This window comes from Crassostrea angulata, chromosome 10, assembly GCF_025612915.1.
Source record: "Crassostrea angulata isolate pt1a10 chromosome 10, ASM2561291v2, whole genome shotgun sequence".
NCBI lineage: Eukaryota > Metazoa > Mollusca > Bivalvia > Ostreida > Ostreidae > Magallana > Magallana angulata.
This window is the reverse complement of record NC_069120.1, coordinates 3509810-3537790: the sequence shown is the minus strand read 5'-3', so window position 1 is coordinate 3537790 and position 27981 is coordinate 3509810. Positions and strand designations below refer to the sequence as shown.

Sequence of the window (27981 nt, the reverse complement as noted above, 5' to 3'; positions counted from 1 at the left end):
AAGAATGATTTTGGCTTTTTTATATTTACATGATAAAAAAGTCAATTTTGTTTTCAAGTCAATATTCCTTCAGGATTATTGCCACGGGATTATTTCTTGGGCTGATATCGTTCGTTGTTGGGGTTCAGCTGGTTGCCATGATTATCAAGGTCGGCTTTAGTTCCGGTTCCGGAGTACCCACTGGTGTAACCTTTGTATTCCGGATTGTTCGGGTTACATTGACTGGATTTGTTGTCGTTATTGGCCTGACTTTGTCCGCGTCCAGACATTCTGATTTTTATTTTATGATGCACAAACTGGTAATTCTAAAAATATAAAATTTGATACTTAAATCTTTTATTTACGAAATGGAAATGAAATTTACTATATAGTATTATGCACAAACTGGTAATCCCAAATCATCAAAGTTCAATGTCTAATTAAATTTTTAATAATGCTAGAACAAGTAAAATTGATTGTATTCCTCACCCTTGCCTGATCATATGTATGCACGTGACGTAATTGAATGATTGCATACGTTTAAGCTTTGAATAGTTATTTTTTTTTGAAACTGCAACGGTGTGTGCACGAGTAACACACGCTAGCTAAAATTGGCGCCAACTTTAATCGTTATAATTATGCTGGCATATTTACGAGGACGTTAATAGTTAATTATACAATATATATGCTATCAATCTGAGAACATGCAAGTCTAAATTCCAAACTACATGCTAAACAAGAGATCCAGTTGTTCATTGCAACTGCTATCTTTGGAGCAGTGAATTTTACTATCTCCACTAAAATTGGTGCCCACGAATATTTATTGAAATTACAGTAATTGAAAAAGTTTATTTTGTGGTCTACCCAACATTCTGAATTGCACCCTCGCTATAATCCATTTGTCCACCACCTTATATATATATATATATACATATATTATTGCTATGCTACCATCACCATGTTTATAGAAACATAAGCAGATATTAGCTTTTCAATTACTATAGCATTATGAAATGCAGTTGCTCTGTTGCTATATTTACTATATAATATTTGCTAAAGCGCATTATGGAATATACCAGCAGCTAGAGCAAATCGCAGTTCATATTTTCTCTGTTAGCAATGTGAAGATTTCCATTGCGAATATGTAGTTCCGTACTAATATTTTCCATTTGGACATACAGTTTAAAAAACCTCGGACACCATTTGAGATCAACATTTTGAATTTTATTTTTCCATTTTTAACGGTTAATATCGGTAATTTTAATGCATTGAGCTATAATTGAAATTCTCTGTTTGTAAACAAATTTGAGTCTTGTTATTGTTTACATAAGTGTTTTATTGGTATAGAGAAGATGGGGGAATAAGATAGCGCAAATTACCGCTTGGTTTAGTCTTAAAATACAATTTCAAATTCATTTTTTTCCAAATAAATATACTTGATAATTGTTTTCGAAAGGACAATTTCCAGCTATATTCAGTTTTGAGTATTTCAACAAATGATAGGGGAAATAATTAAATTCTTAAGTGTTTGTGGTATCGAACATATAACCTAAAAATCCTAACTCTATAATGTAACCTAATAATTGGTGCTCTAACCACTGAGCCATTTCAGTCACAACAAACTCCAGTGTTTAAATGCTTTATGCCACTACGACCACAAATTTACGGACTTGTACTATTTTTTTCTAAAACGTTAAATTGTTTCGATACAAAATGACATTTAAAAGTATAGTGGGTCATCTCTCCACGTTTTGTTGATTGAAATAGGTTTTATTTCCTTTAAACCTTATATAGACTGATAAAAATATGGAGCTCAGACCCACTCTATAAAATAAAAGGCACTGAAGTTCTAAAAATGACGCGATTTGGAGGTATTGACACGCGTACTCCAGTTTAAATCAAGTTGACAACCTTTTCTAAGTACAGTATTTGACAAATCGATGTTATGATAAATATACATGGTTTTTAATAATTAAGAAAATAAATTATCAGATTTATTGATATTTCAATTTTATAATATCTTATCTATCCTCATTTCGGCATTTTACACGCCTTATTCACCCATTTTCTTTCAATCAAATTTTGCATGCTTTCTTCTGTTGATATTACTTATGATCATATTTGATCAGTTTACCTTGTTTGCCGCGTGTCATTTTGTCAAAGAAAAGGTAATTCATACTTTACAGTATTTCTAAACAAATGCTAGACTCGAGCTTTGTTTACATAACAATGAGGAATATCTTTGTACTCTCCTATAACTTGACTTGTTATGTAACATACAAATTTTGGTCAACCATTCAAAATGCGCAGGTTAACCATTTCATACATAAAAAATGTTAATCCAAAAACCTGTCTTAGTCCCTTTAAATGGAAATTGTATACCATGACTTTATTTATAAGCATTCAGTTGCAATTTTCATGCTATTATAAGGAAAATCTATATAAAAAAAAATTAACTCCAAAAATAACCTGGTATGTGCCCTGGAGTTTTAAATATCTTAGGTTAATTAAAGATGCATTCTTTAACATAGAGAAATACGATGATTTATTTTGATGACATGTAGTTGGTGAATTTTTATTGAAAACTACATTGTACTTTTTACTGTAAAAAATGATTTCATTTAATATATACAGAATATAACAATTAAAAAAATAGATTAAAAATCATATAAAATGTTTTAATAAAAAAAAACCCGCATCCTTACCTTGTGACAAGCTTGTCAGATTCCTTCCCTTTTCTGCAAATCAAAACTTTGAAACAAAACCCTCGGAAAATTTGTACATAGCGCGGGCTTTATATAGTCTGCATATTGCGCACCAAAGTTTGATTGGTTGGTTATATTTATTGTTATGTAAGGGGTAAACACATTTAAAATTCTTGGAATAAAAACAGAAAGCAGTCAGGTCTCTTATTTCCAGAAAAAGAGAACATTTTATGTTTACATATTTAATGATAAGTCGAGTGTGACCCAATATCATATTTACATAGCATAATGAAAGGAGGAATTTATTAGGAATCCACGGCATAGATATTGTTTGAGAGAAATTTTTAAAGTCCTAAGTTTAAAGATAAAATGAAAAGGTATTTCATTTGACAAGGTCACGATAGCCGCATAACACAACTTTGTGTTCTTGATTTGATATCCTGATTTTTAAAAATTGAACGGGTCTTCTATTCATGCATGTTAAAAAAAAAACCATGTATGTTTTGTTCGTTTGTAGAACAACATTTCCTAATGCAGGTACAAAATGTGCTTGCCTCGATTGATGGTTCATAAACTCAAGGTTTTCCTCTGTAAAGCCTCGTACATTTACATCACTTGAAGGGGGCGGGGTTCTTCGTTCCACAGGGATTTGACTCAATCTGAGCGAGAAAAAAAAAGGGGGGGGGGGTGGTTATTCAGGATTTTTTTTCCTCTTGTTCAGATTGTGACAAACTCCTGTGGGATAAAAAGGAAAGGGCAAACATTGACGAATTCTGTAATCATCTGTAAGAAAAGTAACAATTTGAACCATGTGCCCAGCATATTTTACCTGGAGCAAGAGTGCTTATGTACTGTACAATGTATGAAATGTAAACCTGATAAAAATACATGTCACAGAAAAATATGGAGCTTATATTACTTTGTTGATATTGGCATCAGTGCAGTGTCAAATTTTTTCCTGTTGATCAATGGCTCCATTCTCAGAAAAAATCCTGTAGTTTTAGTGCACCTCGTTTTTGTATTGCTCGCCATTGCACTCTGCAACATATCACAATCCTCTTCCTTTCTGTTGCAACAAACTACCTTGATTTGATATACACCAATAAGAACTAGTTGATTCTCTATTTATTTCTAAGACAACACAGACTAACATAAAATATAATCCACACTTGGCTGCTATCACGCAATTCACAGATTTGGTCTCCAGTGATAACTGCCCCTCCCCCGAACATTGACTCTTCACCCCGCAATGATCCCACTCTCCCTACAAAACCTTGTATCGCCCTTTGTTGATTGGTTGGTAGGAGTTTTGCTGTAATGAGAATAAAGTTAATAATTAATGTTATAAAAGAATCATTTATTTATAATATACATTTGTATATTAATGATATCAAAAAGAGGCCGTAATGGTCACCTGAGTATTATACAACCATGTTAAGGACCCATAATAAATTAACAGAGTTTTCTAGATGTTGGATGAATTGCTCCATACTTGTACAAACATGTCCAGAAATTCATTTAAATGCCTTGAACACAGAGTAAACAAGAATAGAGAAATAATTTAATGGATAAATGCATGATCAATGGAGCTCCACACCTTTGGATCCCCAACATAAGAGATCATGACTTTCACAATTTTGATACAGTTTTAGTTAGAAGTCTTCTTGCTTATCCTAATTGTTCATGATCAATAGGATTTTGAAAGATAAAATGAATTTCCTATGCAACTAACAGTGCCCCTTCTAACAACGGAACCCCCGGACATGGAATCATGGATTTTATAACATTGGTAAATGCCTCCTTATTCTCAGATTGCCTGCTACATGCTGAGGGAGGTTTCTATGACTGCATCATTTGTCTATTTTATAAAAAATGTTAAGGTCCCCTGAAGGGAGAGAATTATCAATGTCATAGATGTCTCACTCCTCCTACACATTACACATTAAATTTAGTAAAGATTGGTTGGTTGTAACTAGATAAAAACTGACTATGTCTGGATTGTCTACAAACCAGGAATAATGCATATCATTGGTCAAGCAAGTGTAGCCATGGCTCAAGTGAATTGATTTAAAATCAAAATTCATCTTTATATAAAAACCATCAAATGACATCTTTAAAGGAGCTAAGAGTGAAGACAGCTGAATCAGGGGTACTCACCAGTCGTATAAGTTCATCCTTGATGAGGCGTGTGATTTCCTTCTTAGCTTTCTGTATGGCCATGTCACTGGTGGCCTCAATGGCCAGGTACAGCTTCCTCTCGCCCTCCTTGGGCTCCTTGTTGGGTGGGAAGTAGGTGCCCCTCACGGTGATACCAGCCTCCGAGTACTCACAAATCTGTGCCAGGGCCTCCTACAACATGAGAAACAAAAATTAAACACGTCCACTAAAAAAAGTCAAACATGTCAACTAGACTTGCTACGTTAAAACTTGCAATGTCAAACAAGTTAAACAAAACTTACACAGGTCAAACAAGTTAAATACAATGCTTATATTATTAAAGTCAAACAAGACAGAATACATGTACTCAACTAAACCCATATTCCTTATATATGACTTAAATAAAGAATCCAAGTTATCTTATAATCTTAGAGGATGCATCCAAGGTAACATGTATAATGAAAATCTTCACACTGATAGACACTGTATTCTAAACATTCACTTGGTGTGAGTTAAAAAATTAAAACATATTTTTATTCATAAATAGAAGACATGAAATCACAAAAAAATATGTAAATATTCTGAATATATCTAAAAAAAGATTGAAGTATCATAATTACCTTTGAGGTGACCTTCCATCGGGCTGTTTGTGGGAAGTCGTTTATTTCCAGTTCCTCTTCGTAACGTTTGAACGTCTCCGCGTTACTGTTTTCACCCTCTTCATCTTCAGAGGGAGGTCGGTAGCCTAGCTTGGCATTAATCTTCTCTGCCGTTTGTTCTGCTATTGTCTTTGACTAAAAGTAAAGTTATAAGACCAATAAATTGTATACTGTACTTCTCTGTTTGTAGGGTTTGTGAAACTTACTAAAAACTTTGATATCAGATGAAAATTGCCAAAATTTGAAGCGCCAAATTCTCTATGTATTAAAGGAGATTATTGAATGATCTTTATGCCCTACATGTACATGCCCATGCAGAACCTCCTTTCATGTATAATATTCATTTCATATATTCAGATGTATGCATGTACCAATAACACAAAAACTTACTGCAACTTTTGGTGCAAATCCTTCATCAGACAGTATAAACTTAGCAGCTTGCTGAGTGATGTCCCTTGCATCTGGACCAATTTTCTTGGCCATGTTGATTTTGGCAGCGAGTTGCTTTGCAAGTGCCAGTTTCTGTTGATTGGACTGCCCTGTGGGAAGAGCACCGATCCCCGCCATGGGGTTTGAGATAACCTGAGGTTTGGCGATGTCTGTGACTCGCTTCACGCTGGCAAACATGTCCTCAATCTGCTGATCAATCTGTCAATCACAAAAAAATTCATGAACATCATTGTACCGGTCAGAAAAGTATCTGACATGTACTGTACTTGAAATGTTTTAAAACTTTTTAAACTTATACAAATATGATATCTGTAATACATGTATATCGAGTTTCAAACCGAACTCAACATTGTGTATGAAACTTCTAAATGCTTTCAGGTTAATAGTTGGGCTTTGAAACTTTAAATGTTAAGAGGCGAAGAACATACATGTAAATTATAACAGGGAAAACAGATTCATTTAATTGACTGGAAAATTGTCAGTAGAGTGGTCCATAATCCTGATAAGTTTACAAAACAATTGAAAATTAACATCTTGGCACATTAAGCATAAAAGTAATTTGTAGAAAAGATCTGACTGTGCTTACATCGACACCAGTGTCCTCATCATCCGAGTCCTGAAGTCCGAGGGCAGCTTTCTGTAGCTTCTTTCTCTCATTGGCCAGCTGTGCCTCTGTTTCATCAAACTTGAATCCTTTCCCAAGGAAGCCACTGGAACTTTTCACTGTTTTACCCTCCTGATAAAAATAAATCAGAAAAATTAAGCTTGCAAACTAAAACTCTTAGAAGATGAATATAACTGGGGTTAATACTGCAGTGGTTAGTAGTATTTTGAAACAAGGTAGGAGTTAAGAGAGATTAAGATCAAAGGTACCGACAGTAATTCATATTCAAAATGAAACACCAGATATACATGTACTGGTACATGTATGGTTCATACACACATATGATATGATATCCCAGACTCTTACGATAATGTACAAAGAGCACATCTTAGCCCAAATGACTATTTACAATTATATGTACATGTTTGTGATGCAGCTTTATCAGATCTGACAAATTGAATTTGAAAGAAATGACCACACAACCGGCAAAATGTATTTGTGTAGAATTCCATAGTGAAAACAAACTATTGAAGATGTGAAGATCTCAAAACTGACTTAAAAGTACTGATTAAGTAATGATTCCATAGTACTTATTTATCCTTTACTCACAGCCTTTGCTCTCTCCTTGTAGTCATTCCACAGCTTTTCCAGGTCTGCATTCACAGTGGCTCCTGACAGTTCAAGGGCCTTGATTATGTCCCCTGCATACCTCTCTTGTTCAGGAGTTATAAAAGTAAAGGCGTAACCCTTGTTCCCAGCTCTTCCTGTACGTCTACAACAAGAGACAAAGCAAGCTGTTGAAAAAATCATTCAATTATAAAAACATACCGGGTGAACCAGGTAAAGCATACAAAAAAGAAAATTTATATTTTTTCATCTTCATAACATAGGGGTTTAAGTTCTTGAGTGTGTATTATCTCAAAGTTAAGATGTATATCAGCATGTAGGTTTGTCATGCCTCCTTACCCACATCTGTGGACGTAGTCCTCGTAGTGGTTTGGACAGTCGTAGTTGACCACCAGGATCAGGTGCTTGACGTCCAGCCCCCGGGCTGCCACAGAGGTCGCTACCAGCAGTTTGACGTTGCCGTTCTTGAAGTCGACGATGGTGCTGTCCCTGTCGTACTGGTCGATGCCACCGTGGAGCGACATGCAGGGGTAGGAGTGGGTCATTAACTCCTTCATCAACTCGTCCGCATGCTCCTGCTTGTCAACGAACACCAGGACGCTGCCCTTCTCCTGGTACAGCCCCAGTAACTCCAGCAGCTTCAGAAACTTCTTGTCTTCATCTATCACGATCTGGAAAACCAGACATTGAGGATCAGTCATCAAAATTCTTTATTGAAAGTATTTTTACACTAGTATGACTTTAAAATGACTAAATATTATGTACTGATTTCTTTAAAGGTTGGAATTGCTTATTTCATGTCAATAGTGTAAAACTGCATGTATAACTAAGAGAAAGTTCAATCTACCACATACCACACTCTGATCAACGTCTCTACAGACAACGCTGCGACCTCCAACCTGCACTTCGATTGGCTTTTGTAGAATCTTCCTAGCTAGAGCCTCCATCTGGCGGGGAAAGGTGGCCGAGAACATGACGGTCTGTCTGTCAGGTCGTATACTGTCCACTATCTTAGTCACCTAGATTGCATAAGATGTAGGAAACATTCATCATGGATTCAAACATTACAGTCTGAGCAGAAATTGTCAAAGTATGTGTTTTATTACCCAATATTAATTATTAATGCAAACATCTTTTGGGTAATTCACCATTTAAAAAAATTTAAACACAGAAAAAGTTAAAAACTAATAAATTAATATTATATAATTAATAACTTCACAGAATCTACAACTTTTCTATTTTTCTATTTCTTTTTCTTTCTGTCTCTTAGCCATCCACTTTTTCACTCACCTGTGGTTCAAAGCCCATGTCAAACATTCTATCAGCTTCATCAAGCACAACATATGTACACCTCCGTAAGTTGGTCACTCGACCTGCAATGAAAAACATATCAGATTGGCAGGCTTAGCTCTTAAAGTTTTACAGTACACTGACAATGTTTAAACTTTTATGATACAATTAAAACATTTAAACACAAGTGGAAGACAGTTACTAGCATCTTCCCAAAAATTATACATGTACAATAAAAATTGGAGTCCTCTGCAGGAAAAAATTATGATACATATGTACCATTAAGCCTACCTATTTATCTAATATACATGTACTTGAATCTTACCTTTAGAGCAAACAATTTTTAAAACATTTCATCCTATGTTCAATAACTTGGTTTGTCAAAAGTTATTGTGCTATAAGAAATTTTGAATTTAAACTTTAGACAAATATCAATGAATGACTGTAGCCTATATCCTTATTTCCGGACTCTCACCATAGTAACACTGAGCTCCATGGCGACAAATCCACTGTTGAGGTGAACGTCATTTGACAATTGGTCTGAAATAAACTGTTACAAGAGTTCTCCTATCCTGGTCAAAAGAAACAAAGGTATTACACCGTATGTGTGGAATACTTGGCCCCCTCCCCCTCAAGTAAACAGTGTCAAGGTCCCTATCTGCAGATACCATGAGACATCAAGGTCACTTTTCCTTTGATACACAAACAGGTCAAGGTCACATAGTGCATAAGTCCAGTATGTGTGGAATACTTGGCCCCACCCCCTCAAGTAAACAGTGTCAAGGTCCCTATCTACAGCAACCATGAGAGACATCAAGGTCACTTTCCATTTGACACACTTACAGGTCAAGGTCATAGAGTGCATAAGTCCAGTGTGTCTGGCAAAAGATCTACATGTTTTTGCACTTTATAGCTGCATGTCAGTGCTTGCTCAGCATACTTCATAATTATACTATACTAGTACAATTTCTCATTTCTGATGCATGCATATGATACCACTACAGACACAATGATCAGAGACCATTCTGGACACCTACCGTTATTGGCGGACAACATGTCAATCATCCGCCCTGGGGTACACACGATGATTTCACAGCCGCGCTTTAACTCCGCGATCTGCTCTGATATTCCTGTTCCCCCGTACACACACACAGCCTTCAGTCCCAGAGGTTTGGTAAACTTCTTACACTCTGAAGTTATCTGCATGGCAAGTTCTCTGGTGGGGGTCATTATGATGGCTGAAAGTGCATGTATTAATATAAGAATAGATGAAATCAAAACAACACTACTGCAATATTCCAGAAACAAGTTAAAATTCATGAAGAAGATAGGAAAACTGATAATGACCTGACCTACCAAAGTTCCTAACCAAAAGATCACGGAATTGTGACTAGAATTTCTGAACTATGCTTAATTAAGTAAATAAAGTTTTTGTACAGGTCTTAAATTTCACAAAGATTTACATGTAGATGTCTGGCATCAGGAATATATATTAGAACCATTTTAACAAGGTCTTGGACTTTCAGTAGGATGTAGCTATCTATTTCTTGCGTCAAAACAAATTAAACATGACGCGATTTCAACCGAAATATACACCGATTGTGTAGCCTTAGCTCAAAAGCCAGACAAATCTTGTTGATTTCAAAGAGCCATGGCTGAGTGGTCAACAATGAAATAGACAGGTTTACATCACATTGCTGTTTGACACAACTTTCCAAAATCCAAGCTCCTGTCAAAATGGTTCTAAAGCAGTGGTTTAACCTATAATATTACATTCATTTTTAAATTGGACAAATATCTATGATATTATGGATGGTATACATGTACATACCTATCGGTCCATCATTTTCATCCAGGGGAGGCTGATCCATTATGTGGCGGAACAGCGGGATCAGGAAGGCCAGGGTTTTCCCACTTCCTGTCTTGGCGATTCCTATTAGGTCCCTGCCCGACATGATGGCAGGAATCGCCTGACTTTGGATTGGAGTTGGCTTCTCAAAACTGTTTCTAAAAAATCAAACCAATGTTAGTGAGTATGATTCTTAATAAGGAAAAAATATTTTTATAGGACATAATTGTCCATTAATTTATAAGGCATTAGCTGATGTACTGACTTTCTAAAGACATCCATAACTTTCTTGCTGCAGCCACACTGGGCCCAGGACTTGATAGGTTTGGGACAGTTCTTTCCTCGGACCTTGATTCCTTCCAGTTCAGTTCTGTACGCCTCCACCTCTGTACAAATCAGTACATGTATGTAGTGTATATATACAGTTCTGTATGCCTCCACCTCTGTACAAATCAGTACATGTATGTAGTGTATATTTACAGTTCTGTACGCCTCCACCTCTGTACAAATCAGTACATGTATGTAGTGTATATTTAATTATAACACCTCCACCTCTGTATAAATCAGTACATGTATGTAGTGTATATTTAATTATAACACCTCCACCTCTGTACAAATCAGTACAGTATGTAGTGTATATTTACAGTTCTGTACGCCTCCACCTCTGTACAAATCAGTACATGTATGTAGTGTATATTTAATTATAACACCTCCACCTCTGTACAAATCAGTACATGTATGTAGTGTATATTTAATTATAACACCTCCACCTCTGTACAAATCAGTACATGTATGTAGTGTATATATACAGTTCTGTACGCCTCCACCTCTGTACAAATCAGTACATGTATGTAGTGTATATATACAGTTCTGTACGCCTCCACCTCTGTACAAATCAGTACATGTATGTAGTGTATATATACAGTTCTGTACGCCTCCACCTCTGTACAAATCAGTACATGTATGTAGTGTATATTTACAGTTCTGTACGCCTCCACCTCTGTACAAATCAGTACATGTATGTAGTGTATATTTAATTATAACACCTCCACCTCTGTACAAATCAGTACATGTATGTAGTGTATATATACAGTTCTGTACGCCTCCACCTCTGTACAAATCAGTACATGTATGTAGTGTATATATACAGTTCTGTACGCCTCCACCTCTGTACAAATCAGTACATGTATGTAGTGTATATATACAGTTCTGTATGCCTCCACCTCTGTACAAATCAGTACATGTATGTAGTGTATATTTACAGTTCTGTACGCCTCCACCTCTGTACAAATCAGTACATGTATGTAGTGTATATTTAATTATAACACCTCCACCTCTGTACAAATCAGTACATGTATGTAGTGTATATTTAATTATAACACCTCCACCTCTGTACAAATCAGTACATGTATGTAGTGTATATTTACATTTCACCATGTATGGATGGTATATTGCGTATCAACATTAATCAAAAGTCTATATGGAGCTGGAAATGTTCGGCCTGTAACTCATCTGTACTCTGAAAGATCTGCATCTAATTACTATTTGTCTTTTATAAAATGCTTAACCTGAAGCAGCTACTTTCAATAACTAAAAGTATAATTTTCCATGAACAGTATTCATTACCTTCAGTGGTCATCCTGGCAATTTCAGGAACCTCGACATAGAAGTTCTTTCTGAATGAAGCATAGTAGATCTTGTCGTGGTTCACCACAATGGTGTCCTAAAATGAAGAATTCATTACAGGGTTACAATGGTACACGAACCATTACCTATATAATGAGGAACTTACCAAAGGCTGATAAAAATCATCTTCAGTTTTTTTACTTAAAAATATTAATATTTTCAATATCATATAAGCAATTTCCATTACATATGAGAAACATGTAGTTCTTTGTCATTAGTCTGAGTTTCAGAATTGCAATACACAAATGTAAAAAGATTTCATACGGAGTTCTTTTTTAGCAGTCTTTAGCCTGATTTCCACCTCTCTGTTAAATAGTATTGTGACAATGTATTAGTACAGTATTGAGACACTGCCTTAGTAAAGTTTTGTGACAATGTATTAGTACAGTATTTGGACATTGCCGTAGTCTTTTGACACTACACATAACTACAGTATTGAGACATTGCCGTAGTCTTTTGACACTTTTTACATCTACCTTTTTCTTCTTGTTCATGTTCAACATGGTGGACTCCAAATCTTCCTCTTCTTCCTCTGATGAGTACTGTAAGCGAATAAACAATACATTGAACCACAAAAAAAAATAGTGCCAAAATATGCATTCATCATTTGAAATATTGCAATCTCTTTATTCAGAGTGGTTGTATAACTTGTATCTTCATGCATTTGGTGTTAATATGATTCCATTCACAATTCTACTTGGGTTCTATCTCTTCTTTGACAAGTTAAAATCCCCAAATAACCCCCATACCTCCATCAGGTCCACATTATTCTCCATCAGCTCCCCTTTATCTTTCTCCGGCTGAACCTTCTTCCTGGCCACAGCGGTGATGATGGTCACTTTTCCTGTACTCTGCAATCCCTCCCCCTGTCAGAAACAAAAAATGTTTGGACAGTGAAAAAAACTTCTAATAATTGTTTTTGTATGGTATTTTTTCTCTCATGTCAGCTGCTACAATTTCATAAGTAATACTCACAAAATAAAGAAGATAAAATATCCATCTATTTACTAACTGTATTTTCAAAAAGAAACCCTTATTACAAATGAGGCAGACTAAAAATTCTGCATTTGTTTTGCTGTACATGTTTAATGAATACATACATTTGAATGTGAACATATAACAACTTACATTTGGTTTCTCTTTGTCTTTCGGTTTGACCTCAGAAGTGATGTCCTGAAAGATAGAATAAATTTACATGTAAAATCGGGCATACCAGATGTCAAGAGATTAACTCTACTTTTGCCCACACTTTCACCTATCATGTGCTAATTCAACTAATGGTACATGTTGTGGAATATATTGTATTGTAATACTTTTATACAATGGTATTTGGCAAAAGTTCTTTTATCTTAATCACCGGGTATTCCTTTTTTATATTTTCCCTTTCTGACTTCCTGTGTAAATAATTAAGTTTTTTTGGTATTAACAGTGAAATCAGTCCTGTTCATTCATCGTTCTGCTTTATGTATTTCATCTTCTTTTTAAGTGTGCTATATCTGGTACACAAGTTTATTACCAAGATAACTGCTCTGCTTTATGTGAACTCTACGTTCTTTTATTTGTGCTATCTCTGCCGTTATCTGGGACACAGACCTGCATGTAGGCATCCAGGGGGTCCACTTCATCCCCATTCTCCTCGCTCTTCTCCTGAACCTCCTCTTCATCATCATCGTCTTCATCCTCCAGTGACCACTTCTTACTGACCGGGGCGATGTTGATCGGGATCAACTCCTGTTTCTTCTTCCGCTCCGCTCGCCAGTGCTCGATTCGCTCTCGCCTCTTCTGCATCTCCATCTCCAATCTTTTCTGTTCTTCCTCCTATAAAAGCATTTCATCAATTGTTTATCTGTTTTATTTAAACATATTAAAAGTTATATAAATCTTAAAGATTGTTGTCATGTTCATCTTGCATGACAGCATTTCTTAACCATTCTTTATTAATCAAAATGATTACTGAAGTCATAGGTATGTCTTTACTCATATTTTCTATCAAAAATAATTGTTATATCATTTAGTAATATATTTCTGTATATAACTGTTGGTCAACATTTCTCCTCATATATAGGGATTGCACACAGCCAAATGTTGCCCTTAACCTCTGTCAACATTTGTAAATTAATTTGTGGTAATGTGTGCTATTCACATCAAGGGGCTTTAAAGTACCAATGTGTATGAATATGAAAACTAATTATATGTGAGATAATTAAGCAATATTGATTACATATTTATGACATGGAAGATCCTATATATACACAAACTGAACATCAATGCCTTTATCTATAATCAGAACTAAATTCTCAAAATTTTATTTCAGGAAAGAAATAAGCATACGTAAAAAAAATTACAAAATCCAAGCTATTATACAAGGAATTTACCTTGCCATTAGAATATCTTTATCAGTAATCTAACGTAAATATAATTATTATTGCACTGTGTTATTCTGTAACATTACATATTAAGTAGTTTTTTCAAGTACTTATTTTTTCATTAAATCATATCAAAGGCCTGATTGATATTAACTGAATAGCTATTGACCTTACTATTTACATAGACCTGTATGAGCTGGTACAAGTTATAATACAGTTCAAGTCAATCTTTCACTTACACAAACATTTCCTGACATAAAACAGATCAGCTGGGCTGTACAATCCTTTAATAATTGACCACCTGTCATAATGAACACAGGTTTAATAAACATTACAGGTGTGAACTACCTGGTGGCCACACCTGTACCTTACTGGGCTCACTCAGGTGTGTCCACCTGTCAGGGGGATCCTGTCCACTTCCCACCCCAATCAACAGCCCTGTGTCAGCACCCCACTGTGACCAATCTTCAACAGTGGTATTTATAGAGCTGTATCAGGAACTGACCATCAGTATAATCTTGCTACGAGTGGCTTAAGAGGGATTATTCCTACAGGACTAACCAGCTAACTTGTGTTTGTTTAACTCTGAGAACAGAAACTACTAACATAACAAGTGAAATGTTGAACAAGATACAACAGAAGAAGCTGCTGAAGGCTAGTGCTGATGTTGTGACCCAGTTCCTGAGAAAGTATTCTAAAGCTGGACAGCAAATCCGCCTCCTTGGTAAGTCAATGTTCTGTTCAACTAATCTTTCGTGGTACACATTTGGTAAAATTTATTTGATATTGATTTATAATTTCTCAATAATGATTTTTATCAAATGTCTAATTCTTTTATAAATTGAAATGATTTGCAATTTAAAACTGTTTTTTACAATATCAAAAAAAAACCAAACACTATCTCGGGTATTCTGTATTCAGGGCACTGTATCAGACACCAAGCAATGGCAAAGATTCTGGGGGTTTTTAAAAGAGTGAAAAATAAAAATATAATCTGCGTAAACAATTTCTCTAAAAAATGAATTTTACTGAATTAAGTATTAATTAATTACAAATCTAATGATTTTAAAATAAGCCACAAATAACTATTATTAAAGAGGGAATTATGAATCAGACTTCAAACACAATGTTCTTTTCATTGAGTTTAAGTGACATTGCTCAACATAATAAATATCAATGGAATAAACAAAACACTTAAAATAGAAACACAATCAATTATATTTGTGATAATTATTATTGTCTCTTGGTTTGAAGCCACTTGAGTATAATGTTATCCACTACAAAGAGTTAATTGGTCCCTGAGAGAGTAATTACACGATAAAATTAGTGGTCCCAGCTAATTAAACTACTCCAGAGAATCTGTAGGGGTTTACATTGAGATTAAAGCAGATAATGATGAGACGTCTATACTAGTATATCAACCCCAACACGTTGTATCAAAGCATAACCTGTACAAGGCAAGATCTAACATGGCAAACAACTTAGTCCAACCCTGTACCCCAAGGGAAATAACTCTGATTCAGTATCTACTGTCACTTCACGACAAAGCTGCCCTACAAATCCTCCACCTAAGTAAGTTTAATAAACTTCACAAATGTAGATGACACCTAACTGATAAGAAAAAATGATTTCATAACTTATTCTGACATAATCCCTATTATAAAACCAATGACAGATAAAGAGATACTGATCTATGTCTGTGCTCTAATCCTATAATCCTTGTCTTTTACAAGAAGATTAAATAAATAAAAGAAGTATCTTCACACACTGTGATTTAGATAAGCCTATACACAGTAATCCATGTCAATGTTATCATAGTCAATGACATTGTGTTAACACCCAGCTGTTTCTCTTTATAGATGACTACACTACCAGACTGACATCCCAAGCTATCTTGGCCATGAAATCTGGAAACAAGGGGAGAGCACTCCAGCTCCTAAAGAGACGCTGTGTGGCAGATGGAATCAAGCACATGTACCGACAGTACCGACAGACCAAGCTGGCCCAGGCCAAGACGCTCGCCCTCAGCGTGGCAGGGACCTTGGGACATCCAGCACCTCTCCCCATCAGGCCCACAGACAACCACACTGGAGTGGAGGAGATTCAGGTGGAGAAGTTTGCCCAGACAATGATGGTAGCCCAGTGTAACTTCACCAGGAATGGTTAAACCTTGGCATGCAAGATAGGTGTCCAAGATAGTGCCTCAAATGATTTCAGTGTGAGGATCCAAAACTATCATCAAGACGTGGAGAGTGAGGGTATTAATCAGTGAATCCTCTGTCAAGAGACTGTAACCACATCCATAAAGACACAGAGAGAAGGAAGTGATGATTACATTGCGTATGTGCCTGATCATCCAATACCCCTGGCCCTATCAAACCACACAGACAGCAAGTCTTGTGGAAAAAAACACCATTGTTAAAACTGGATTAAAAGTATTGGACGTTGATAAATTTTTAATGGCAGTGCTATAAAACCACTTGTATATATACAATTAGTTGCTTGTTAACTTGTGCTGCATGTTACTAGTGAGTAGTGCTTAAATAAAACATATAAAACATTTGACAGTGTTTGTTCTTAAGGTCTTACCCTGTATTTATTTAAAAAATCTACAGTATAACAATTACCACTATAGAATGTCATGTGTAACCTGTGCCTCAGTAGTTTATAGCACACACAGTTAATCTGAATGTTTGCATTCTTCAACATTTTCAATACATATATTCCTAAATCAATAACAATGTTAAAAAAAACTTTAACAAACATTGCTTTATCCACATCTTTTAAAATAGAAACATGTAAGTGAAGGGTACTGAAAGAACAGACTTCAAAATAGGAATGCAGTGTTTTGTATCTCAGTTAACAAAATGTAACCTGTGAATTGTAACATTAAATGGGATGAATCCCCATGTACGACATAATTAATGGTGAATATCTGTAAGAAACTCAGTAACCCTTTAATTGTAATATTTAAAGGAATGGTTTTACCTTATTTTTGGGAAATCAATGTGTTATATGTAATTCATTATGAATATACACAAGAAACACAATGAAATAATAGGAGTTAAGCATAAACTTACAGGATTCTCAATATTTCATGGTCCATCATCAATGTACTAGGGGACAATGTATTAATGAGAAATGTTCCTACCTTGTCAAGGGGTTCATCTTTAACTGTGATCTCTCCCTCTCTATGTGTCAGTTTCTTGGCCTCTGGTGAAACACTGCGCTTCTTCTTATCTGGCGTTTTGGATCTAGACTTTCTAGATTCATAAAAACATCTACATTAGAAGCGTAACATAAAAATATATGGCGTTGAAAACAAGTTTATCAATATCAGGAGCATTAATGCCATTATCTACTTCATGTAAACTCTATTTTGTCAAAATAATATATTTTATACTACCTGCATGAATATATTGTTTAAATTTAATAAAATATATCAATTGCATTCAAGCAAGGGTATTATTGTAACAGATGTTGAAGAATGACCACACCAGACCATTGTGTTTAAAAACTATTGAAACATCAATTACTAAGGCCTAACAAAAAAAATGGTTTGTGTCCGCTTTCATGCTGAAAAAAAGTAGGGTCGGTTAGTCGGAATTTTTTTTTTTTCAAATATTTTTTTTCCCTTTAATATTGCAGTATCCATACATGCCGGTTAGATACTGACACTGCTGAATGGTATAAAATGAGAAATACTTTTAATATCATTCCTGACTATTAAGCTGGTCTTAATAAAACACAAAAATGATATTATATATCAGATACTTCCTCTGCCAACGATGAGAGCATTATTAAAATCTACAACACATGGAAACATACAGCTATTTTGAAACAAAACGTTTGAGTTACACTGATTTGAGAAGAGTAACTGCTTCAAGCATTTTTGTGACCAAAATTTTGAGTATTTTTTTTTCCAAATCGGATAAAAGCGAAAAATAAACGATTTTCCATCAAAAATCCTTAAAAAAAAGTTTTGAGTCGGGGGGTAAAAGCTAGGGTCGGTCGGGAAAGCGGAAACAAACACTTTTTTTTCTTAGGCCTAAGCGAAAGGATTATCCCCCAAGCTAGTGTTTGAAGAAGCATGGCAGTACCTAGCCTATATATTCTCTATCACAGCAGATACTTTGTGTCACACCATGCATATAGTGTGACAAAAAGCATTTCTTTTATAATGATTTTTTCCCCATGGTGTATGACAAACTTCTGAGCTTAAATGTATGATAAAAAAAACGTCCTGTCTTGACCCTTACTTCCTATCTCTTGATCGAGATCTTTTAGACCTTCTCCTGTCCCTTGACCTTGACCTTCTTCTTTCCCTAGACCTTGATCTTCTTCTTTCACGGGAACGCGAACGCTTCCTTTCTCTTGATCTGGATCTTCGTAATCGATCTCGAGACCTAGATCTTCTTGGTCTACTTCTGGAGCGACTTCTTCTTTTTCTCTCCCGCTCACGAGAATCACTTCGCGAACGTGATCTTCTTCTGTAAGACCTTTATTAACAAAACAAAAGAAGAAATCATAAAAATATGAAAGTTGACATCTATTTTCTAATTATATTTTGCAGCTGTTTTGCTATATCTTTTGTGTATCTTAGATAATACACAGTCCTGCTAAAATGGATTAATGATTTTCATTTATATCAATAAAAGACCAGGAAATCCTTTTTTTAAAATCTAAGAGAGGTTATTTTACAATGAACAGATAAACATTCATATAACGCCAGTAGAACTATCTACTATGCAACATGCACATAATGATAATCAAATGCCAATGATAAGGTCAGAACGTATAAAAAATATCCTTGTCATATTTGATGTGAGATACGGTGAAAAAACAATAGAATTGGATAAATACCTTCCCTCCCTTGGCATATTGATGATCTTAACAAAGTCGAAAAACTTCTTTTGAAGCTACAGTTCTAAAATCGATGTTGTCAAACGCAGAAAAGACCCGAAATAGTATTTCCAAACGTCAGGTTGTCGTAAATAAAACCGGAAGTACCATGTGCTAAACATTGCAGCAAAAACAAAGGTACAATTTTTTTTTATCTATATTGAACTGATGTGAAACGACAACCTTAATATGAACCAAAATGAACACCCATCTTCAAAGTTTATTGTTTTATTCTTTTTATCATCGAAACTGTATATATTTTTGATAGTGTGAATCAGTGATGGGGGGGGGGGGTCGGTATTGTCCATATGCGATGATTTAGGAATTGTTATTTGTTTCAGTAGCGTTAAAACCATGTCAAGAGGTGGATTTAACAACAGTTTTGGCAGAGGTGGAGGCGGAAGAGGCGGTCGCGGAGGAGGTAAATGATGTATTCTTTTGATTTAACTTTTGAAATACACTGCGTTAATTTAATACCACAATACTGTAAATTTGGTGTAATTTTTGTTAATTACCAGTTCACATACCACATACTGTGAAAGCTTTCATTTTGATGACATGTTTATTGTGACTTTTTCTGTGACTTTGGCTTATACTGTTCTGTACTAGTGGTTGGTATTGTGACGGTCAGTGAACGGTTCATTAATACCGGCGCCAGATAGCTCAGTTGGTAGAGCACCTGACTAGAGATTCAGGGGGCCCGGGTACGAATCCTGGTCGGTCCGTCATTATTTCTCCCATCCCGTTACAGTATTAATTTATATTTGTTTTCCCTTGGATTGAAATGTCACACTTTCATCACAGCTAGGGACTCGGTTGTTGGATAGTGGAGTTCTTTTTTATACCCTGTCCCGAGTTTTTGCTTCCACCACTTTTTGCTTGATATTTCAATAATAGTAAATACCTTTGTGCTCAAACTAAGTTCATCCACTAATATGAAAAATGTCCAGATTATCTGTTTTGAAACGCCCTCGCTTCAGGTTTCAATACACATCCAAAAATTGAAAGTCTATGGAGAATTTGCATTGCATCAGCCATTGCATCAGCCATTAATAAGCCCAGATGATAATGTTAAAAAATTGCGCGATGTATTCCGAGTGTATTCCGAATGGAGAAAAGATGTTAACATTTCCCATTACAATTAATCTCCGTAAGAAAATTGTTTTCGTTCCTGTGAAATTTTATAAGTGAAAAGGGATAATTGTTCAATGAAGATATCTTGGATATATTCCCTTTCATCGATTTCAATTGTATTTCTTTCACAGGTATGTGTATTTTTATTAAAAATCATCAAAAATTGATGGAAGCAATAACTTGGGACAGACTATAATATTATTCCCGAAGACAAAAATGATTGAAATTAGTAATCATAAGTGTATATCTGTGTATTGCATTAAAAACATTCACTGGAAACCCCTGCTGAAGAAGTGAATTCAATCAATTCAATGTACATTAAAAAAAGGGTACTTTTTTAATGTACATTGAATACATGCAGTCTCATAGAGGGCTCTGCTTCATCTTGCTGTCTATGAGATTGATCAATCCGTTATTGTTCCGTAGTCAGTCAGTTACAAACCTAGTAAGTAATATTGTAAAGTCCCTGCTTATTATAAAAATTGCAGGTTTTCGAGGTGGAGGCAGAGGTGGAGGAAGAGGCGGTTTTGGAAACCGGTATCAAGATCAAGGTCCCCCTGAAACTGTTAAAGGTAAGGGAAAGGTATCATGATGAAGGTTCCCCCGAAACTGAAAGGTAAGAGAAAAAAAATAGACAAGACGGTCCCCTTGAAAACTATTAGTTAAAGATATGGGGTATAGAAATGACTAGTTAAAAGATTACCGGTATGTTAAAGAAAGGGGAATAGTAACCAGTAAATGATTTAAAACCCAGTAAAACTGAAACTGTTAAGGTGGCAGGGGATAGTTTTTTTGTTGAGCATGTAAAGCAGATAGTGCTCATATATGTGATATAATTTTTCAGTGGATTTTTAAAATTGGTTGGCATGCAAAGGCAATCTAATTAAAATTAGACTTGTAATTCCGCTCCTTTACGATACGCTATACATGTATATCGTATCGTAGAGGAGTGGAATTACAAGTCTAATTTTAATTAGATTTCATGCAAAGGACACATGATCCTGAATCTTGAGAATTTTCAGACATTTCAGAATAAACATGTACAACTTGCATATAACTGTATAATAACACTACATAGGAACGATCTCAAAATCTAAAAAAAAAAATTGCTCTTTTTTACTATTTCACGGGTCCTGCATCATACTTGAGTCCCGAGCAAATGCCGTCAACAACCGTGGATATGTAGGTTAAAGCAAACAATCACCAATTAATGGGGGGGGGGGGGGGGTCAATCACCTTTTGAGGAAAAGTGCTAACAGTACTAATCAATCAATGAAACATGGACATGAGCTCCTCTACGCACAAAATGAATGCAGTAAATATTCTAGCAGTCAAAACCCCTCTTTGTTAGCCATCTTCCAAACTTTAGGTTTTTCCCTTTATATTTCAAAATTTTTACTGGGTCTATTGTGCAAAACTGTCCCCTGCTACCTATAAAAAGTGGTAAATGCAGTTAATGTTGAAGATTCTCCTGAAACCATTAAAGGAATAAGGAATCATTCTTTGAGTATTCTGAGGTGATTAAGTACAATGATGGGGGGGGGGGGGGTGATCAAGTCCATTAAAGTCTGCTTAAAGTGCTTTATGATAGATTTGATCACCCTGGACAGTATTTAATCACCTCATGATATAACATGTATTTTAGAAAAAGACACTGGAAAATGTAAATATTAAAGTTTAGTGGTGTTGAAACTAGTATTATTGATACCAAGGAATATTGAACTGTTGGGGAAATGGAAACAAATGTAATATTCATAGATCTAGGTCTCCCTTTAGCTGCTAAAGGTAGGCAGTATAAGTACATGTAGTCATGTACTATGAAATTCGGTAAAATTCAAGGTCTCCACGAAACTATCCAAATTGATTGGATAAGAGTAAGGATCAAGGCCCCTCTAAACTTTTGAAGGTAAGTCTGGAGATTTGAAAAAAAATGTCTTTCTGATACTAAAACACAGATTAATTGGTAGGCACCCTAAAACTAACAAACATCAATGGTATGGAAACTGATATTCTGTGGAACATATGTAAACAGATTTCAAATCTTAAGGAAACAAATACATGTATATTGTATATTCATTTTAAAGAGATATAATTCTTTATCAATATCATATTATATGTTTATAATTTAATAAAATATAAAAACCATTCATACAATGAGATGATGGGCTTATTTCAGAGGTCGGGGAGTACGTCCACCCCTGTGAAGACGACCTCGTCTGTGTCAGCACTATAGAGGATGTACCTCACTTCAATGCTCCGATTTTTCTAGAAAACAAACAGCAGATTGGAAAAGTGGATGAAATATTTGGTTCAATTAGAAATTTTGTATCCTTTTGTTTTTCATTTTAGCTAGTGTCTAAGGGATCATATACTGGTAAATCCCAACAGGTTTAACTTTATATTGAACTTTGCTAAAAGTTTGATGTAGGAAACAATTACCGTTAGGTTATACATTTTCTGTAATCTTAAGCATATCTGATGATCAGTATTCTTTCCTTGACTTTGTTGAAGTATTTTTCAGTTAAATTATCAGAAAATATGAAAGCAAAGTCTTTTTCAAAAAGTACAAAGGTATAATTTAATATATACTAATCTAACAGTTGTGAATACAGTGTATTATCATATAGAGCAGTTACTGACGTGTTAATAGAATTGCAAGTTTTCATCTATTGAAATCCCCCCCCCCCCCCATTTTCAGCTGTCATGTTTTGTAAAGTGAATGTTCTTTCTTTCAGCTTTTCATAGACCCATACAAACTGTTACCCCTGCAGAGGTTTTTACCTAAGCCGCCTGGGTCTGGGGGTGGGCGTGGTCGAGGTGGTAGAGGAGGCGGTGGTGGGAGAGGCGGGAGAGGAGGCCGAGGCGGGGGCCGGGGCGGGGGTAGAGGCGGAGGAGGCAGAGGTAAGAAATGTGTGGGATCAGTCATTGTTCCTCAGACATTCCTGTTTTACTGTACAGTACCGATCAGACCCAACCTAACACCAGAGTAAACCCCAACTACAGTACCGATCAGACCCAACCTAACACCAGAGTAAACCCCAACTACAGTACCGATCAGACCCAACCTAACACCAGAGTAAACCCCAACTAAACCCCAGGTTTACTTTTTAGCTCACCTGAGCTGAAAGCTCAAGTGAGCTATTCTGATCACTTTTTGTCCGTCGTCCGTCCGTCCGTCCGTCCGTCCGTCTGTCCGTCCGTCTGTCTGTCCGTCTGTAAACTTTTTACATTTTGAACTTCTTCTCTAAAACCGCTTATCCAATTTCAACCAAATTTGGCACAAAGCATCCTTATGGGAGGGCGAATATAAATTGCAGAAATAAAAGTCCGATCTGTATTCAAAGCTGAGAAAACCTTGAAACTGTAGAAAAAGGGGGGTGCATTTTAAAAAATCTTCTTCTCAAGAACTACTGATTCCAATTCAACGTAGTTAAGCATAAATTATCCTTATGGGAAGGAAAATATAAATTGCAAAAATTAAGGTCTAATTCTGTTTCAAATCTGAGTTATTACGAAAATAATAATAAAGGAAAGGCGTGTTTCAGCTTCGGATTCGGCATCTGGTAAAATGGGTAGACAAGACTTGGCCTGGGCAAAACAAAAGATTGGCAGTTATTAATCTGCCAATCTCATTAAAATTTCAGGATATATGATGGACCAGTATATTTGTATTTGCTGTAAATATTGCTGCAAAATAATGCGTATTTGGAATTGACGATTGCCGATCTGCCCCGGTTATTATTTTGCCACGGCCCGGGTCTGCGTACCCATTTTACCAAGTCTCGTATTCCATACATCTAAAACGAGGTTCTTTGTTTAAAGCAGCCATGACATTATACGAAAAAGGGTCGATCTGACTATGATGAATTTGCTTGTTGTGCAACAGTTCGCGAATGATGGGAAATTTTTGAAACATGCAAAATATATTGGTGCCGATTTTGTGTAGTAAATTGAGGCTAAATATTTCAACGCGTTGAAAGTTTTCACACATGACGTTGGTGTTAGCTTGTTCTGATTTTCGTTTCGTTTTCATTATTTATGCTTTGTAACCTGGGAACTATCGTCTGTATTTCGTGATTTTTACGTATCAAATCAAACAGAGACTTCGGTAAATCAAACAGTTAACTGTTTACCTGCGCAAATTAAGCAAAATCTGATGTATCAAAAAAGTACTGAAATACAATTCATTCTATCGGTAATTCGGCATTATATTTTGCGTAATGGTAGATTAATGCAATAGGTTTTGTTGAGATGCTCGGCATTTTCTCGAGTTTATTCAGTTTAAATAGAGTTTGATATCGCTGTCGGAAATATGTAGGTATATACATGTACATGTATATATATGATTCATTTCGAAAAAATAAATTGTGTTCTTTATTTGTTATAGTGCATGTTTCTTGTGTTTTAATTGTGTACAATTTCTATTTACTAACCATATTTGAGTGTTAAGCTTCGAATTATAAGCAAGATACAGAGATTTGCTCACAATTCTATGTTTGTACACAGATCTTAAAAACTAAAGATTTAAAAAGTAAAAAAATTGTCAATATTTATTAAGAAAATTTTCAAAGTCTCTTCTTCCAGAAACTTATTGTATTGTAAACTTAACCTTTTTTAGCTCACCTGAGCCAGTCTTCTTCTCAAAAACTATTAGGCCAGGAAAGCTCAAATTTGAGTGGAAGCATCCTCAGAAAGTGTAGATTCAAGTTTGTTCAAATCATGGTCACTGGGGGTAGGGTGGGGCCACAAAAGGGGGATCATGTTTTACATAAGAATATATATAGAGAAAATCTTTAAAAATCTTCTCAAAAACTATTAGGCCAGAAAAGCTCAAATTGAAATGGAAGCATCCTCAGGGAGTGTAGATTCAAGTTTGTTCAAATCATGATCCCCGGGGGTAGGGTGGGGCCACAATTGGGAGATCAAGTTCTACATAGGAATATATAGAGAAAATCTTTAAAAATCTTCTTCTCAAAAACTATTAGGCCAGGAAAGCTCAAATTAAAATGGAAGCATCCTCAGGTAGTGTAGATTCAAGTTTGTCAAATCATAGTTCCCATGGGTAGGGTGGGGCCACAATTGGGGGATCAAGTTTTACATAGGAATATATTGAGAAAATCTTTAAAAATCTTCTTCTCAAAAACTATTAGGCCAGAAAAGCTCAAATTTGAGTGGAAGCATCCTCAGATAGTATAGATTCAAGGTTGTTCAAATCATGGTCCCCGGGGGTAGGGTGGGGCCACAATTGGGGGATCAAGTTTTATATAGGAATATATAGAGGAAATCTTTTAAAAATCTTCTTCTCAAAAATATTTGGCCAAGAAATCTCAAATTGGCATGTAACCATCCTTAGGAAGTGTAGATTCAAGTTTGTTCAAATCATGGTCCCTGGGGGTAGGGCGGGTCACAATGGGGGATGAATTTTTATAGATAGAGAAAATCTTTAAAAGTCTTCTCCTCAAAACTATTAGGCCTGGAAAGGCCATATTTGAGTGGAAGCATCCCCAGATCATATAGATTCAAGTTTGTTTAAATAATAGTCCAGGGGTAGGGTGAGGCCACAATGGGGGATGAATTTTTACTTAGGAATATATAGAGAAAATCTTTAAAAATCTTCTTTTTAAAGAATTTTTGGCCAGAAAGGGTTTAAACATGTGTAGAGGCATCCTTGGGTAGTGTAAATTCAAGTTTGCAAAATCACAGTCATTAGTGGTAGGGCGGGACCGTGATGGCGGTTTGAATTTTTACATAGGAATATAAAGAGAAAATCTTGAAAACTATTCTGGGAAAGTGTTCAGTTCAAAACTCAGTACTTAGTGTGAAAGCAAAGGTTATGCAGATTTAAGTCTGATGAAACCATGATTCCCTAGAGAAAAATGGGGCCATGAAATGGGGGGGGGGGGGGTATATAGGAATAGAGAAAAATCTTCTTACAGGTACAACAACAAAAGGGGCTTGGTATTTACCAAAAAATAAGAGGTTGATAAAAATTGGCAGATTTTCAATTTTTTTTAGCAAGATCTACTGTACTCAGTTGTCAATATATTTTGATACTGTAATGCTAATTTGATCAGAATTAAGGCAATTGTTGCTCAGGTGAGCGATGTGGCCCCTGGGCCTCTTGTTGGTTAACTCAAGGTTTACTCTTGGTTTACTTTTTGAAAATTTGGGTTTACTCGGGGTTTACTCTGGGTATTTTGAAATTGCTTTTGAGGTCAATTGTATGCACTGGAGTGTGAAGCAGACGAGTATTTTAATCTTACTATCCTACTGCCTGTAATTCCCACCCCTTGTATATTCCGAATACAGAGTTAGCATCTGCTTTCAAGGGTATACTTCTGGCCAGGTTTACTCTCCGTGTCCACTCTGGGTTTACTTTGGGTTTAACTCTCGGTCCACTCTAGTAAACCCGAAGTAAACCCAGAGTAAACCCTGAAAGTAAACCCAGGGTTTAGTTTGGGTTTACTTTCTGTTAGGTTGGGTCTGATTGGTACTGTATATATAGTACATCTGCATACTATATTAGTCAGAATTATAAGTAATGAGACAGTAACTGTACTTGTGTTTTGCTTTGCTTAGCACAATAGATAAAGTAAACATTACATTTGGCTTTGTATTTTTTGGTGGGCAGAATGCTGCTACTGCTAAATTAAGTACATCGCCTAATCTTAAGCATACATGTTTATTATATAATACGTTGATTCAGAAATTTGCTAAATATTAAATCCATGCTTACCTGTTTACAAATTAGTACATGCTAAATATGTTGTTTCATTAATATTCGAAGAATACCAATTTTCGTGGAGTTCGTTGTAAAGTTGATCCAAGTTGATAATGTTCATGAAAATGCAATTTCTTCTAACGTTTTGTATTGATAAGATCATTGTCCAAAAATTTACATATCCTTGAAACTGTGATTTTCATTGAATCCACCAAAATAGATATCCAGGAATATTAATGAAACCACAGTACCCCATGTGCATTACATTACCTGTGACGTTTTCTTTATTCAGGATTCCGAGGAGGAGGAGGTGGAGGAGGATTCCGGGGTCGTGGAGGGGGAGGGGGAGGAGGAGGGTTCAGAGGTCGTGGGGGATTCAGGGGGAGGTAACTCCATTGACAATCTACCAAACATAGATTCAGGTCGTGTGCATTGTATGTTGCGATTTGTTATGTTCTCTACTGATGTTATGCTGGCAGACGATGTAAGGCATATTGGTTGGTTAATGATGTGTTCATACATTGTTGAATAATGCATTGTTTTTTGTCATTTAAAGAAGATGAAACTCTTTTATTTTACTGAATCATGTGAAGAATCCTGTATAAATGTTCACTGTAGAGGAGAGAAAGAGGTGATCAATAAATTGGTCATTTACAGTAGTACTGTACAATTCTATATTCATATTCATGTCCTATTTTTAGGACTCATACAAAGTTTGTTACCTGTGTATCGCTTTGAAAATGTTGCAACATGCAGGATTTTATGAAATAAACAATTATACATTAAATGGACTACAATTATTTATGCAGTCGTTGTTAATCCACTGTAGCTGAGAAGTGAGTTTAACCTGAT

The 27981-nt window shown here is 35.6% G+C and overlaps 3 protein-coding genes across 4 annotated transcripts; 2 read left to right on the top strand and 1 right to left on the bottom strand.

The window, feature by feature from the left end:
• Nucleotides 1-4: 4 nt before the first annotated feature.
• LOC128167553 (probable ATP-dependent RNA helicase DDX46) lies at nt 5-19367 on the bottom strand. Its single transcript, XM_052833338.1, has 21 exons — nt 19236-19367; nt 18632-18871; nt 17524-17635; nt 13600-13824; nt 13135-13179; nt 12756-12872; nt 12483-12548; nt 11947-12043; nt 10586-10706; nt 10303-10478; nt 9509-9709; nt 8472-8554; nt 8036-8200; nt 7521-7852; nt 7164-7326; nt 6537-6686; nt 5891-6148; nt 5462-5635; nt 4842-5033; nt 2685-3996; nt 5-305 (listed from the first exon to the last, which is right to left on the bottom strand). Exons 1-20 carry the CDS (start codon nt 19250-19252, stop codon nt 3949-3951), a joined length of 2982 nt encoding a protein of 993 aa, XP_052689298.1. The 5' UTR covers nt 19253-19367; the 3' UTR covers nt 5-305; nt 2685-3948.
• Nucleotides 14938-16935, top strand: LOC128167557 (uncharacterized). The gene is made up of 2 exons (XM_052833341.1): nt 14938-15096; nt 16232-16935. The coding sequence occupies exons 1-2, from the start codon at nt 14991-14993 to the stop codon at nt 16537-16539; spliced, it is 414 nt and encodes a 137-aa protein (XP_052689301.1). The 5' UTR covers nt 14938-14990; the 3' UTR covers nt 16540-16935.
• On the top strand, nt 19323-27916 carry LOC128167554 (H/ACA ribonucleoprotein complex subunit 1-like). 2 transcript variants are annotated; one of them, XM_052833340.1, is made up of 7 exons: nt 19323-19412; nt 19619-19695; nt 20897-20980; nt 22585-22733; nt 22920-22979; nt 23144-23309; nt 27422-27916. In XM_052833340.1, exons 2-7 carry the CDS (start codon nt 19629-19631, stop codon nt 27517-27519), a joined length of 624 nt encoding a protein of 207 aa, XP_052689300.1. In that variant the 5' UTR covers nt 19323-19412; nt 19619-19628; the 3' UTR covers nt 27520-27916. The 2 variants fall into 2 exon arrangements, with proteins under 2 accessions (XP_052689300.1, XP_052689299.1); XM_052833339.1 differs by having other exon boundaries at nt 19337-19412; nt 19616-19695.
• The last annotated feature ends 65 nt before the right edge of the window (nt 27917-27981 follow it).

Coding starts and splice junctions, on each gene's coding strand:
- LOC128167554 (XM_052833340.1), top strand. CDS start 19,629: ATGTCAAGAGGTGGATTTAACAACAGTTTTGGCAGAGGTGGAGGCGGA. Junction 19,696..20,896: donor AAGAGGCGGTCGCGGAGGAG/GTAAATGATGTA, acceptor TAAAAATTGCAG/GTTTTCGAGGTGGAGGCAGA. Junction 20,981..22,584: donor TCCCCCTGAAACTGTTAAAG/GTAAGGGAAAGG, acceptor GGCTTATTTCAG/AGGTCGGGGAGTACGTCCAC.
- LOC128167553 (XM_052833338.1), bottom strand. Junction 13,825..17,523: donor AAGATGAACCCCTTGACAAG/GTAGGAACATTT, acceptor ATGCTTTTATAG/GAGGAAGAACAGAAAAGATT. Junction 9,710..10,302: donor TGAAAATGATGGACCGATAG/GTATGTACATGT, acceptor ATGCACTTTCAG/CCATCATAATGACCCCCACC.
- LOC128167557 (XM_052833341.1), top strand. CDS start 14,991: ATGTTGAACAAGATACAACAGAAGAAGCTGCTGAAGGCTAGTGCTGAT. Junction 15,097..16,231: donor ACAGCAAATCCGCCTCCTTG/GTAAGTCAATGT, acceptor TTCTCTTTATAG/ATGACTACACTACCAGACTG.